This window comes from Grampus griseus (assembly GCF_964374135.1).
Source record: "Grampus griseus genome assembly, chromosome: 17".
NCBI classification, from domain to species: Eukaryota; Metazoa; Chordata; class Mammalia; order Artiodactyla; family Delphinidae; genus Grampus; species Grampus griseus.
The window spans coordinates 52,487,679-52,503,480 of record NC_139011.1 but is presented as its reverse complement, the minus strand read 5'-3'; the positions used below and the strand labels follow the sequence as shown (position 1 = coordinate 52,503,480).

General features: G+C 37.9%; 1 protein-coding gene across 2 annotated transcripts in view; it reads left to right on the top strand.

Annotated features, from left to right (window-relative positions):
• Positions 1–15,802, top strand: part of WWP1 (WW domain containing E3 ubiquitin protein ligase 1) — a 115,198-nt gene that overhangs the window by 60,840 nt on the left and 38,556 nt on the right. For both annotated transcript variants that reach the window (XM_082674618.1, XM_082674619.1), the window contains exons 9-11: positions 907–1,243; positions 10,392–10,487; positions 11,838–12,012. In XM_082674618.1, the coding sequence (XP_082530744.1) occupies positions 907–1,243; positions 10,392–10,487; positions 11,838–12,012 (608 nt within the window). The remainder of the gene's footprint in view (positions 1–906; positions 1,244–10,391; positions 10,488–11,837; positions 12,013–15,802) is intronic.

Genomic DNA, 15,802 nt, shown 5'->3' with positions numbered 1-15,802 from the left:
ACAGTGTTGAGTACCGGTAGCACTATAAACATTTTATTTTTTATATTTTGTTATTGATTTTTTTTCTCCCAAAGCTACTCTCCCCTGTAGTTGGTACAGAACTTCATTGGTTCTGTTGTTTTTTGTGCTTACTGTTTGATTCCTTTAATAGTACTCGTTTCTGTCCTTCCCACTATTTAAATCTCTTTCTTTAAAAATCCACCTGAACGTTCCATTACTCTTAATTATGTCTCCCTTTTCTGTTTCAGTTAAAACTTTGATGTGTGATTTTCTAATAGATTTTGTTCAATAATTTATTCTCTTTCCAGTTTTAATTTGACTCACTTTTATAGTGACACGTACTTGAAATGGATGAATCACATTTAAAATGAAAATAAAGAAAATTATATCGCTGGATCCCAGTGCTGGGTTATTTCTTTAGCAAGTGTAGAACGAGTTCCTGGATCTTTTTGTAGTCCCCTGTAGTACTTTCTTAAGAATTAATGCCACTTTATATTTGGCAAGAGTTCCTTTGCTATTAGCTGCATTTTGCATAGGAAAGGGAGCTTGAATGGGGTCATTTTAAGGTTTTTATATAACCCATGCAGATATTCAGAATTGATTCTTTGGAGGAAAAACGTTTGTTCATGTTGTTTTCTCTTTCTCTAAGTTAGGGTTATTGGTATATACGTATACATATATATATATATATGTATATATATACATATATATATATATAGTCTTAAGTTTTATTATTTTAACGTTCATCTCTAAAATGTGAACAACAAAAATTATTGTCTGTCTTATTTCTGTCCATACCTGATATGTTGCTCAGTATAAATTAGGCTCTGAATAAATGTAATTGATGGGTTAACTGGTTGCTTTGTCATTCCTTGATAGATCATCTTACTAATTTTCCCCTTTCAGTTAATGGAGAATCATCCTCATCTGCACCAACTGATAATGCTTCCACCACGGGTACTGCAATAGTATCTGGAGAAACCGCCTTGTCTTCAAATTGCACTAGTACTACTGTCGAAGATCCTCCAGTTCAAGAAATACTGACCTCCTCAGAAAACAATGAATGTATTCTTTCTAACAGTGCAGCATTTGGGTCTGAAGCTAGAAGTACATTAGATCCTTCTACCTCCAGTTCTGGAAGTAGCTCTGCCTTCGAAGCAGCCAAATTAAGACAGCCAGATGTCTGTGTGGAACCTGTCCGGCAGCAGTCTGGAAATGCCAACACAGAAACTCTGCCATCCGGGTATGTTAAATTAATGATCGATTGTCTCTGCCTCCAAGAAGCTTGTTTAGTGGCTCAGGTTTTTAAACATACATACAATACAGTTTGAGAATGCTGTGATGAAAGTACGGTGTATACAGTGCTGTCCTGCACAGCTTACAGCAGTTAGAATTTCTGCTCTCTAGCTGTGGAAACTGCACCTCTAGAGGTCTCTACCTCATTGCCATCATTTGTTCATCACAGTCACTGTGTCCATACCCTTTCTTACTTTCTGAACTGTTTTTTCTCAGTGCTCTTTACTGGCTCATCTGATTTTGCCTGTTGCCTAATCGTGGTTTCAGCCTTTGGTCTTCTCCTGAATGTGCTGCCTCTGTTGAATCTTATACTCTCCCATCATTTTAACTATTAAATCTATATATCCAGACCAGAGCTTTCTCTGAGCTTATTTTTTTCTACTTACCGGAAATCTCCACTGCTTCCTGCAAGCATTTCTTCCCTTTCCTCTCAAAAATCTCTCATTTTCCCTTTGTCTTCTGTCTTTGGCAACTTAGTCATTTATCTTAGTCTCATGTGTCTGCCATTATGACACCAATATATAAGAAGCTCTTCTTACTGTCAAGAACCTCATGATCTGTTGGGGGGGTAAAGATAAATAAATAGTCATTGTCTATACAGTTCAATTAAAGCTAAGCAAGAGGTGTGTAAGTTTAGGGTGCTGTGGGAGGGAACATATGTAGAGGGAAGTTAGTGGGGAGTAACCTGCTATACTGAGATAAAGAGTACTTTCTGGAAGAGGTGACCCTTGAGTGGATTTCTGAAAGAGGCGTAGGAGTTAGCACAGCAATAATGGAGGCACAAGTGGTGAAAGATTTCATTCTTAGTGGCGCTAACTGCACATTCGGATTTCTAATATCCATAAACGAGTAAACTGAACTCAGGAAATGGTATTTTGTTACAGCTTGAGTTGAGCGTTGGAGGAAGCAAGCTATGTAGTACTGAAGAATAAACAGTTCTCTGAAGAATTTTGTATACCTGCTAAAAGTTTGGGAGTTTTTTCCTGAAAACCATGAATAAACATTAAAGAATTTTAAGCAGGGGAGTGCCACAGTCATATTTTCATTTTAGTAAAATTATTCTAGGAGTGGTATAGACAGATTAGGAGTTAAGGGACAAGCTAGAATAGCAGCTAGGTTGTTTCATACATGAGAGAAGTGGGCATATTCCTGTTTAAAGTGGTAAGTACATAAACTTAATTCTGTGTGGCCAAGTACATGCTTCAGCATGCCTGTAGCCACTGTATGTGATCTTTGCATTAGGAGAATTTTGTAGGGATCTAGATGAGTGATTTTCAAATTGCAAGTTGCAGCCTATTAATAGATTGTGACCAGCATTTGAAAACATAATAAAGTAAGTCAACATGGACTAGAATAGAAAACTGAAGTGTGTTAGGTAAACACTGTTTTGGGAAAGTTTGTTTTTCTGATGTGTGCTTATGTGTGTAAAATCTGTAGGTAAATAGCAGTCTAGGGTGAACAGAGGCATTTATGTAAAGTGTATTCTTACTCTGTGAGCTGTTACCTAGAAGGTTGAGATGCTACTAATCCAGGTGAGAAGTAAAAACAGCCTGCACTAAGGTAGATGCTAGTCTCCTGGGGCGACGTTACGATGGGTGTGGTAATTAGCTGTGGGAGGTAGAGTCGGAGGCTGGAGGCAAGGGTGACCCCTCTGGCTTATGCAGCATTTGGCTTGTGTGACCATCTGAGCCAGCAGTTTCCAATCCGCGTCATCTTCCCTCTTTCCGCAACAATCTTCTTAGTTCCCGTGTGTCCGCTCTTGGGTAACTTACGTGGCTAACTACACAGTACAGTCGTAGGTGCTAGAATCACGAGTGTTCTGAAGGAAGCGTATTCCAGCCCGAGTGAGTGTTATGCCAAGCGCCGTCTTGCCTAGAGCCCTTTCTTTGCTTGTACTCTGACTGTTGTGCGGACTGTTATTCCTCAGATATCTGCGTGTCTCTGCTCAAATGTTACCTTGCTCCAGAGGCCTTTCCCGATTCCCTCTGTCCAAATCAGGTCCCTCTGAACCCCCATCCCCTGCCTTATTTTCTCCCAACCTTCTGTTACGAAAATTTACAAACATGCAGAAAAATTTAAAGAATTTTACAGTGAACACCCATATATCTATCTACCACTAGGTTCTGTAGTTGACATTTTACTCTGCCTGCTTTATAACACATCTCTTCATCTCTCCATTTGTCTAATGTTTAAATATAATTTCCTGATAACTAAGTTGCAGATACCAGTACATTTTGCCCCTCAAAACTTCGGCTTGCATATCATTAACTAGAATTCAATATTTGCTTAAAGATTTTTTGGTAAAGTTTACATAGAAGGAAATGCATGAGTCTTAAATGTGCCATTTTGATGAGTTTTGACAAATGCTCATTTGTCACTCCTTTATTAAGATTAGAGTATTATCATCACCTCAGAAAGTTCTCTCAAGCTTTCAGTCAGTCCCTGTCCCTACTTGGAGCGGGGCAGCCACTGTTGCTCCTTAAAAGCTTTTTCCCACAATAGATTATAGATTAGTTTTCCCTGTTGTAGAACTTAACATAAATAGAATAAGTATGTACTCTTTTGACTAGGGTTCTTTTAATCAGCATGATGTTATTTGTATTACTTTTCTTTATAACACTTAAATCACCATGAGACATACATTTGTGTGTTTTTGTCAGTTTTCTCTCCACTAGACTGAAAAGGGGGCTTTATTTTGTCCATTTCTGTATTCCTCATGCCTAAAACTATGCCTGCCATGTAGCAGGTACTCAATAAATATTTATAAGTGAATTCGTGCTTGATTAAATGATTTTGAGTGAGTGAGCAATTGGGCAAAGGCCCTGGCTTGTAAATAATTCGGAGGAAATGGTAACAAGGTCAAAAGCTACTGAAAATTCAAGTAAGGTAACTGAAAGGCACCCATTGCATTTAACAACAAAGAGATTATTTATTGTTGATCTCTGACAGAATGATTTCTGGGAAATAGAGCTGTATTCAGACTGCTGTGTGATGGAGTGAATGGAAGGGATGGAAGTGTGATAGAAAACTCTTTGAAAGAGTGAGAACTAATGCATAAAACTTTTTCCCTGTGAACACACAGGGAGAGAGGAGTGTTTGGTAGAGGTGAGCAAGAAAAGATACAGTATTGAGGAGTAGTTTTTTGTTTTAAAAAATGGCAGTGACCTAAGGGTGGTCAGTTGCTGATGGGCAGGAGCCAGGAGAGAGATTGGCAAGCCATACAGGAGAGAGGGGCAACTGTTGGTCGTGGTTTATGAGAAGGCAAGTCTTACCACCTACCCCATTATCCAAGTTTGAAACCAGTAGTTACCCACTCAGCAACTAAATTCTATCATTTTTATTGTAATATATTTAACAAAATTCTTCCACATTTATTATTATTTTAACAAGGTCTTTCTTCAGCAGTAGGTTTTGGAAATTTATGAGAAAGGGAGGCTACATCTGAATACTAGGAAGGGAGAGTATTATGGTTGAAGGTGAGGTGTAGCGGTTATAAGTTAGCACTTATCCCCGTGAAATTAAAGAATTCTATTGAGAAGTCTCATCAGTCGACCTGGTAATTTGCAACTAGTTGAGGGGTACTCATGAATTTCCACTGCAGGGATAATCTAGTCTCTGGCCAGTTCCAGCTCTTCACTTTTATAGTACCCCCGGGTACAGCTCTAGTTGGCTATCACTGTGAGTCTCCCACATCAAGCCTGAGACCACGCCCCTTTATCCCGGTACCGCCTTTTTCCCCTGCCAGCACCTTCCTTCCTCATTGCTGCCCAAGGATTGCTCTGGTCACCACTCACACACTGGGGACTCATTCTTGGCAACCGTCATGCCCCCAAAGGTAGACTCTCACTCTGGGAGTAAAAACTCAGCAAGCTGCCTTCCTGTGAATCGGCTGTCAGGGCAGGGGAGAAAAGCACACTGGGATCCTAGAGTCACTGGGTCAGGTGGTGAAACTGACCAGGCTCCTCCCCTGTGGGCCAGGAGTTCTTTGTCCCAAGAACGTTGTCAGCAGACGGCAACTGGGTACATGGCATGTCCACGACCTGGGATGCCCTACCCCAGGAAGACAGGGTGGGGCATGACAGGAGTTTGTTTGCGGCACGCAGGCTTCCCACTGTTGTGGCCTCTCCCGTTGCGGAGCACAGGCTCCAGACGCTCAGGATCAGTGGCCATGGCTCACAGGCCCAGCCGCTCCACGGCATGTGGGATCTTCCCGGACCGGGGCACGAACCCGTGTCCCCTGCATCGGCAGGTGGACTCTCAACCACTGCGCCACCAGGGAAGCCGTCCCCTAATTTAAAATTTGTTTCTGATCACAAAATTAAGACACGACCAAATAAAACATTTAAATGATACAGAAACTTTTAAAATACCCCTTAAGCTTACCACAGAGAGAGTGGTGTCTAAATATTATTCCAGTGGCATATATTTGCGAGCTTCTCTCGGTCATTGTTCCAGGCACTGGGTGTTCAGAGGGGCAAGAGAGCCCAAGACTCTGCTGCTGTGGAGCTAGTGTTACAGCAGGCTGACCAGCAGTGGCCTTGCATTAAAAACCTACTCAATAATGTCAGATAGTGACAGGTTCTATGAGAGGAAGGATAAAAGTAGGTGAAAAGGATAAAGAGCAACTATGTGAATTACTATTTTGCAAAGACTTGTAGAATTATTTTAAGAAAATGGAATCACACTCTACATACTATTTTTCAGTTGCTTTTTAAAACTTGGTCATATTTCCATGTCAGTACAAGTAGGTGCACACATTCACCAAATATTAATAAATGTTTAGTAAGCATCTCTTCTGTGGCAGACACTGTGCTGTGTGCTATTAGTACACTGATGAGCAATATAGATCAAGGCCCAACCTTCGTGAAGCTTTTCGTCTAAATGTGTAGGCTTAACCCTAATCCTTTTGAATGGGTTTATAGTATTTCCTTTTGTATTAATTATTGCTGTGTAACAGAGTACCCTAAAATTTAGCAATTTACAACAACAAACATAATCTTACACAGTTTCTGAGGCTCAGGAATCTGGAAGTGGTTTAGCTGGGTGCTTTTGTGCAGTGTCGCTCATGAGGTTGCAGTCATCTGGAGGATGACTTCGCAAATCCAAGAGAGCTGAATTCTGGCCTGTCAGTGGGGAAAGCCAGTTCTACGCATTGGAGCCCCTGAAGCTCCCTTCAGGCTTCCACCCTGAAGGCCCAGGAATTGGCAGCATCAGATACCTTTGGAAGTGGCTGTGAAGACAGCACTGTAAACAGCAAGATTGTTTGAAAGTCACATTGAGAAATGAATCCCTACTTTTCCTTCCTGCAGCTAGGACTGCTACCTTGCCTAGGGGTTTCTTCTCTGGAGGTTCTCTGCATTTGGAACACCAGGCACAATTGAGGGCAAGGTACTGTACTACACTAGGGGACATAAGTGAACCTTTATGATGTTAATAATTGAATAAAGTTATAAGTGAATTTCCAAGCCCACATCCTTCTTTCATACCCAAATCCCAAAATACTGACAACCAGGATTTTACTATTCCACCCAGGAGACTGGAAGTGTCTTCTGTCAAAGCCCCGCCCACGCCGCTGCCCAAAGACTAAAATACTGATAATCTGTTTGTTCACCAACAAAGTAGCCTCATTATATTGCCCTTCAATTAATTCCACAATCCACAAGCCCCACCTACAAAGCTCCTGGTCAGTTTTTTTGGTGCCCTACTCATTAGACATCTGAGGGAAAGCTTTTAATGTGAAGGGTAAAGATCAAAACAAACAACCTAGAAAATGCTCTTGAAGAAAACAGACTATTTTAATATTCTAAGAGGGACAAGAGTAGATGTAACATATTAAGGAAGAATGAGGTTTGTAAAAAGCTCTTGGAAATGTAATTCTCTGGAAGATGTGGCTAATAAAGGTAAATGAATTTCCCAGAAAGTAGAACATAAATTTATAAAGTAAAAGAAATAAAATAGAAAAATTAGAGGACCAGTTCAGAAGGTCTGATAAGAGAAGTTCCAGAAAGAGAAAATAGGAGATATTTAACAAAATAACCAAAAATAACCCACCTTTTACAAACAAGAAGGAGGAACTTCTTATGGAAAGGGGTCACCAAAACTCAGGATAATAAGTGAAAATAAATCTATATTAAGATAACTTGTTTTGAAAATTTTAGTACATTGGGGCCAAAGGAAAAAATTATAAACATTTCCAGAGATTTTAAAAAAATGGAAAAAAGCAAATCTCATAATCCTCAAATCTCATAAAGCATTAGACTTCTCAGAATCAACACAAGAAGCTAGGAGACAATATACCTTAAATGCTGAGGGAAATTATATTCAGCCTAGAATTCTGGATCTAGTCTCACTGTTAGTGTGCACACAGAATAAATACATTTCAGACATCCTGGGTTTCCAAAAGTTTACTTCCCATGTAAGTTTACTCTCTGAGGAGGCTACCAGGATGCCTGTTCCTCCAAATTTAGGTAAATAAAAGTGAAGGACGGGGGATCCAAGTGAAAGGAGTTACCAGCAAGATGATGAAAGGAAAGCTTGATGGCAGGTGTGACTGATAAAATACCCAATGAGCTTGAATTTTTTTTTTTTTTTTTGTGGTATGCGGGCCTCTCACTGTTGTGGCCTCTCCTGTTGCAGAGCACAGGCTCCGGACGCGCAGGTTCAGCGGCCATGGCTCACGGGCCCAGCCGCTCCGTGGCATGTGGGATCTTCCCGGACCGGGGTACGAACCCGCGTCACCTGCATTGGCAGACGGACTCTCAACCACTGCGCCACCAGGGAAGCCCAGAGCTTGAACATTTTGAGAGGAGATTTATGCAACTAGAAAGTATTTGTAGTTAAATTAATAAGTACGAAGAAAATAAGGAAATGGGAGGAAAGGAGACAAAGAAATCATGGTGTGTTCATAGCTCAGCTGTCAGGAGGGTTTACACAGTCATAATAATTATAAGGGAAGGACACAGCATATGTGTGTATTTGGAACAGTTGGAAGGAGGGTCCAGGTTACAGTGTATATGCGTACATCTGTGCAGGAAAGAGACTTACAGCTTCACCTTTCATAGTGAGAAATCAATAAATTATGCTTGAAATTAAATTAGTAGAGTAAGCTTGTTAATAAGAAAAAAGAGGTAAATACTAAAAGAATTGGTTAAAACAGTTGAAAATGTTGCCTTTGGGGAGTAGAAAATGAGATTAGGGGACAGTAGGCACTATTGTTTTTTTGTAATGAGCCTCATAGACTATCTGATTGTTTAAACTGTGTGGAGGTTACATAATTATATAACTGTGAGATATATATTAAATAGTATGTGAAAGTATATATAATTTTGATAAAAATTAAAGCTAAATTAAAAGTAGTAAAGAGTATTTGTAAAGAAAGTTTGGAAACCAGGAACTTTTGGTATAGAATAGCAGTACAAATTCAAGAACTGATTATAGGAATTAATACCTAAAAATAGCAAAAGTACCATTATCAGGAAGTTCTTGAAACTTGATATATTTTGTAGGTATTTGTTTTTGGCTGTTAAGCTTTCCTACAAATAAGTAACCCACTGGTTTGTGTCCTAGGTATTCCAGAAATGTCTTTAAAATGAAATTCCATATTTAAATCCTGCCTTCCCATGAACATTTATTATTATATAAAAACATATGAATTAAATCTGAAATTTCAAGTTATTATTTTTAGTAAAATACTTATGAGGAATATCTAAATTTTTGTAGTTACAGGGTAGCATGAATGTTCCAGTGTAGGATTTTATACCACTGTTTCATAATAGATACTTTTAATAATCTATATGATCCTGAATCGGTTGTGAACTTGGGCATCTTTATTGTTCATGGTTACTGTTTAAGCTTGTTGTGGCCAATGTTTGTCAGATGCAGCTTAAACAAATGATTATTTTTTGCATGCCATTTAAGATATGTATGTATGTGTACACCTTGTTAGGGAATAACTTTAATATGGTCATTGTGTAGGAAAATAATTTAAAAATTAAAGGCCTCTCTAATCAAAAAGAAGTCAAATTAAATTGGATCCTTGTGTTTAAGCGAAAGGAAAGTATTTTCCATTTATTCTACTTTCAGGTGAAAACAAGAATATTAAACTCAGAAATACCAGGTTTTTATTTTTTATGTTTAAAATTTTTCTTCTATACCATTTTAAGGAAAGACTGGAAAGGAAGAAACAGGGATCACAGAGGAGAAAATGAGGGTGGGGAAAATCAGAGATTGAGTGTCTTTGAGATAGAACAGAAAAAGATAAAATTGGATGTCCATAAACTCAGAGGCTTACCAAAGACAAGAGAGGGATAGTGTGCACAAAAAGAAGACACTATATGCAGATAGAAGAAAGAATTTTCATGGAGCTGTGTCACAACATACTTTAAGGAGATTTCTGCTAAAATCTTTTAGATGTGTATTTTCTAAATTGCAAAAATGGATATTACTTCATTGACATTTTGTGCTCTGGGCATGATATTAGGCTGAAAGTTCCTCTGCTCTTGATTGAATTTCTGTTTTCTGATGATTTGGAATTCTGTAAATTAGTAACTTTTAAAAACTTTACGTATTATTCTGTCTTCCTCTGCTAACTGTACTTACTGAGTTGCCAGTACTGTTGATGAAAGGTGAATAATTAAGAACTTAAAAGGCAACAATAGGGACTTCCCTGGTGGTGAAGTGGTTGAGACTCCACACTCCCAATGCCGGGGGCTGGAGTTCCATCCCTGGTCAGGGAACTAGATCCCACATGCATGTCTCAACTAAGAGTTCGCATGATACAACTAAGGAGCCTACGTGCCTCAACTAAGGAGCCAGTGAGCCTCAACTGAGGAGCCCTCAAGCCACAACTGAGGAGCCCACCTGCCACAACTAAGACCCAGTGCAACTAAATAAATACATATGTAAATAAATATTTTTTTAAAAAAGATATCTTCTTTAAAAAAAAGCACAATAATTGAAAAAAGAAACAACTTTATTTTATGTATATCTGTGACCTTTTAAAGTAAAACTTATCTGTAATTTTTTGGATTATAAGAAGGAACCATTTTTCAGATTGTCTTAGTTTGTTATCTTTTATTTTTGCTTTTTCATTGAAGGTGGGAACAGAGAAAAGATCCTCATGGTAGAACTTATTATGTGGATCATAACACTCGAACGACCACATGGGAGAGGCCACAACCTTTACCTCCAGGGTAATGTAGCATCTTATGCATCTTTAGTTGTGTTTTATACATGTAATTTTAAAAGTTTATTTAATACATTATAAAATGATTCATTCTACATGTTATGTTTCCTTGATTTGCTTTTGTGAGTAATGAATGTTCAGTAGATGAAATTTGTTACATTGTGTCTCTTTTACAGGTAGTCTGAAGGGCTTCCAAGAGATTGTCAAACATTGGCATGAGTTTACTGAGAGTAGTTGTAGAATTTTGATCCAATTTCAGTCCTTGTTATTTTTTAAGGAATGAAAGTCATATTTAGGATAGTTTATATGTATGGTTCTCCATAGGTAGGGATCTAAACTATGCTATTGAATGACACTTACGTAATAAATATTAGTATCATTCAAAATTATTATCTAAAAGATTGCTGCAAGTAAAATTGTATTACATTATGACTAAAATAATAGAGGGTTTTAAATGAAAAAGCATTTCTGTTACATACTAAATAAAGTTTATGCTCTTAAGTGGTCATTCAAGGTCATTCACAAACTGTCTTTCCAGATGCAACTCAGGGTCCACCAATATAAAACATATTCAAAGTCCAGAAACTTCAGACAAGAACTATGTTATTTTTGTGAGATTGGTTGCTGAAAGGATACTGAAATCATATAAATTAATGACATAAATTGGCTTAAGGTGAACTAAACTGGAGGATGGGGAGAATTCTGGCTGGTAGAGAAGGGCATTCTGTTCTGAGGGGATATTAAAACAAAGGCATGACAGAATGAAACATATGACACATTTGGGGCCAGCAAGTAATTGATTTGGCTCTCATATGGGTCCCTTGAAAGACCTTAAGGGAGTTAAGGCTGAAATGGCGAATGGGTTCATTTTTATGCCATGCCAGAGAACGGTGATAGGTGGAACAGCATGGCTCGATCTGCACTTTAGTTCAGCAGCAGTGTAACCGTGAAAGGTAGGTTAAAAAGCTATATAAGTTGAGTTAAAACCCTTTACGTGGGCAGGAATGATAGAGGCAGATTGCTAGGTATACAGTAAACACTCAGTAAATGTTTATCAAAAAAAGAGGGAGAAAGTATAGTCATACTGTTACTGTTCAGTCTATGGCCTCTTTTTTAGACAGCCCTTAGAAATCATATAGGGAAGAATGGGAAGGTAGTTTAGCTAAAATAGATAGCAAGTGTTACATGTTCATAATTTTTCTGAGGAGTATCAGTATTTACATTCTTTTAAACTTAGCTCTTGGACTTGATTTTTAAATTATTTAAGTGAAGTATTACCTAACTACTTTCCAGTTTCTTATAGTAAGAGATTATTCTTTATTTTCATTTTTACTATTGCTTATTTTATTTTTGGTAGTTGGGAAAGAAGAGTTGATGATCGGGGAAGAGTTTATTATGTAGATCATAACACCAGGACAACAACCTGGCAGCGGCCTACCATGGAATCTGTGCGGAATTTTGAACAGTGGCAGTCTCAGCGGAACCAACTGCAGGGAGCTATGCAACAGTTCAACCAACGATACCTCTACTCGGTAATTAGGAAATTATAAGATGTTAATACAGCTTTTCCTCCAGGCTTTTCCCTTTTCTATCTTCGTGATTTTTCTTAAATGTTATACATTACAAGGTATTTTTTAGTTGATCTTTAGTAAATAATTAGCATTTCCGATATACATAAGCAGTTTTTTTTTTTTTTTTTTTTTTTGCGGTATGCGGGCCTCTCACTGTTGTGGCCTCTCCCGTTGCGGAGCACAGGCTCCGGACGCGCAGGCTCAGCAGCCATGGCTCATGGGCCCAGCCGCTCCGCAGCATGTGGGATCCTCCCGGACCCGGGCACGAACCTGCGTCCCTTGCATCGGCAGGCGGACTCTCAACCACTGCGCCACCAGGGAAGCCCATACATAAGCACTTTTAAGATTTTTTTTTTTAATTCTAGTTTACTATCATAACTATACAATCAGGTTTTCTCCTTATTAAGTGGTAGTTTCATAAATGCAATTTCTTAATAAAATAACTTGTCGTTACCAGTTCCTAGTCTTCTACTTTTAGTTATAATCATTTGGTTTGCTTTAAACAAAACCAGTTACCTCCTGATTTTACTTAAGGCCAGTTTTGCATATTCCAGCTATTCTGATTCCCATTCCAGATTCTCAGAAATGCTTTCATCTGTTTTGGACCACCAAATATATATTCTTGGGATTGGGGGTAGTTTTGTTCCAAAAAAAATCTAATGCTGTCTGAAACTTTGACCAATTGGTGATCATTTATTGTCATAAGCAAACATCCATAAGAATGGGGGGTGGAGGGGACTTCTGTTAAATAGGTTTGATCGCAAGAAGTAGAAAATATAAATTTTAAATATTGGCATAGATAGTGTTTTGAGGCAACTTGAAACCCCAAAATGTAGAAAGGAATTAGGAAAGATACAAAAAGAAAACTCTTCAGAATCCTACCTCAGGATGACTCATTCAACTCCACTTTCTTTGGAGGTTAAATAATAAGTTCTCATTTGCAGGTTGATCCACTCTCCTGGTTGTCTATAGCCAACAGAGAGACAGTGGGCCAACTCAGCTTGCACAGCATCTTGTGCTGTAAATTTCTGGTTCTTTAGCAACTTATACAGAAGTCTGTGGTCAGGTTCCATTGTTAGCTGTATATAGTAAACAAATTATGTACTGTGTGTGTGTTTTGGTTGGACTTTGTTGTATGTATGAAAATCTTAGGGAAACAGGGCAGAATTAGGCAAGCTGTGTATCAGAAGTGTGTTCTACACATAACAGAACATCTTTAGCCAGATTGAGGTTTATTATCTAAATAATATTGAGTACAATTAAAAGTATCTATTAAAAGGTTATAAAATATTTATCAAGATACATACACTTTATCATTAAGAAATGATTTTTCAGGTAATGATTTTTATATTTGACATTCTTTAAAAATTGATGGTAAAATGTTTATATTTCCTTTTGAATGTATTTCTGGGTTGTAATAATGTATATGCATTACTGTATGTATGAATATATAAAAGCTATTAATACTAAGGTAAAAGTTTACTTCTATAAAGATAATTCTAGTGTTTAATATTTATTAATAGGCATTTGTTTTTTTGTTTTTTTAAATTTTTTTTAACATCTTTAAAGCAGTATAATTGCTTTACAATGCTGTGTTAGTTTCTGCTTTATAACAAAGTGAGTCAGTTATACATATACATATGTTCCCATATCTCTTCCCATTTGCGTCTCCCTCCCTCCCACCCTCCCTATCCCACTCCTCTAGGTGGTCACAAACCACCTAGCTGATCTCCCTGTGCTATGCGGCTGCTTCCCACTAGCTATCTGTTTTACGTTTGGTAGTGTATATGTCCATGCCACTCTCTCACTTTGTCACAGCTTACCCTTCCTCCTCCCCATATCCTCAAGTCCATGCTCTAGTAGGTCTGTGTCTTTATTCCCATCTTACCGCTAGGTTCTTCATGACATTTTTTTTTTTCCTAAGATTCCATATATATGTATTAGCATACAGTATTTGTTTTTCTCCTTCTGACTTACTTCACTTTGTATGACAGACAGAGGTCTATCCACCTCATTACAAATAACTCAGTTTTGTTTCTTTTTATGGCTGAGTAATATTCCATTGTATATATGTGCCACATCTTCTTTATCCATTTATCTGTTGATGGACACTAAGGTTGCTTCCATGTCCTGGCTATTGTCAATAGAGCTGCAATGAACATTTTGGTACATGACTCTTTTTGAATTATGGTTTTCTCAGGGTATATGCCCAGTAGTGGGATTGCTGGGTCATATGGTGGTTCTATTTGCAGTTTTTTAAGGAACCTCCGTACTGTTCTCCATAGTGGCTGTATCAATTTACATTCCCACCAACAGTGCAAGAGTGTTCCCTTTTCTCCACACCCTCTCCAGCATTTATTTTTTCTAGATTTTTTGTTGATGGCCATTCTGACCGGTGTGAGATGATATCTCATTGTAGTTTTGATTTGCATTTCTCTAATGATTAATGATGTTGAACATTCTTTCATGTGTTTGTTGGCAGTCTGTATATCTTCTTTGGAGAAATGTCTATTTAGGTCTTCTGCCTATTTTTGGATTGGGTTGTTTTTTTGTTATTGAGCTGCTTGTAGATTTTGGAGATTAATCCTTTGTCAGTTGTTTCATTTGCAAATACTTTCTCCCATTCTGAGGGTTTTCTTTTCACCTTGTTAATGGTTTCCTTTGCTGTGCAAAAGCTTTGAAGTTTCATTAGGTCCCATTTGTTTACTTTTGTTTTTATTTCCATTTTTCTAGGAGGTGGGTCAAAAAGGATCTTGCTGTGATTTATGTCATAGAGTGTTCTGCCTATGTTTTCCTCTAAGAGTTTGATAGTTTCTGGCCTTACATTTAGGTCTGTAATCCATTTTGAGCTTATTTTTGTGTATGGTGTTAGGGAGTGTTCTAATCTCATACTTTTACATGTACCTGTCCAGTTTTCCCAGCACCACTTATTGAAGAGGCTGTCTTTTCTCTACTATATATTCTTGCCTCCTTTATCAAAGATAAGGTGACCATATATGCGTGGGTTTATCTCTGGGCTTTCTATCCTGTTCCATTGATCTGTCTTTCCGTTTTTGTGCCAGTACCATACTGTCTTGATTACTGTAGCTTTGTAGTATAGTCTGAAGTCAGGGAGCCTGATTCCTCCATCTCCATTTTTCGTTCTCAAGGTTTCTTTGACTATTAGGGGTCTTTTGTGTTTCCATACAAATTGTGAAATGTTTTGTTCTAGTTCTGTGAAAAATGCCAGTGGTAGTTTGATAGGGATTGCATTGAATCTGTAGATTGCTTTGGGTAGTAGAGTCATTTTCACAATGTTGATGCTTCCAATCCAAGAACATGGTATATCTCTCCATCTATTTGTATCATCTTTAATTTCTTTCATCAGTGTCTTATAATTTTCTGCATACAGGTCTTTTGTCTCCTTAGGTAGGTTTATTCCTAGATATTTTATTCTTTTTGTTGCAGTGGTAAATGGGAGTGTTTTCTTAATTTCTCTTTCAGATTTTTCATCGTTAGTGTATAGGAATGCCAGAGATATCTGTGCATTAATTTTGTATCCTGCTGCTTTCCCAAATTCATTGATTAGCTCTAGTAGTTTTCTGGTAGCACCTTTAGGATTCTCTATGTAGAGTATCATGTCATCTGCAAACAGTGACAGCTTTACTTCCTTTCCAATTTGGATTCCTTTTATTTCTTTTTCTTCTCTGATTGCTGTAGCTAAAACTTCCAAAACTATGTTGAATAATAGTGGCGAGAGTGGGCAACCTTG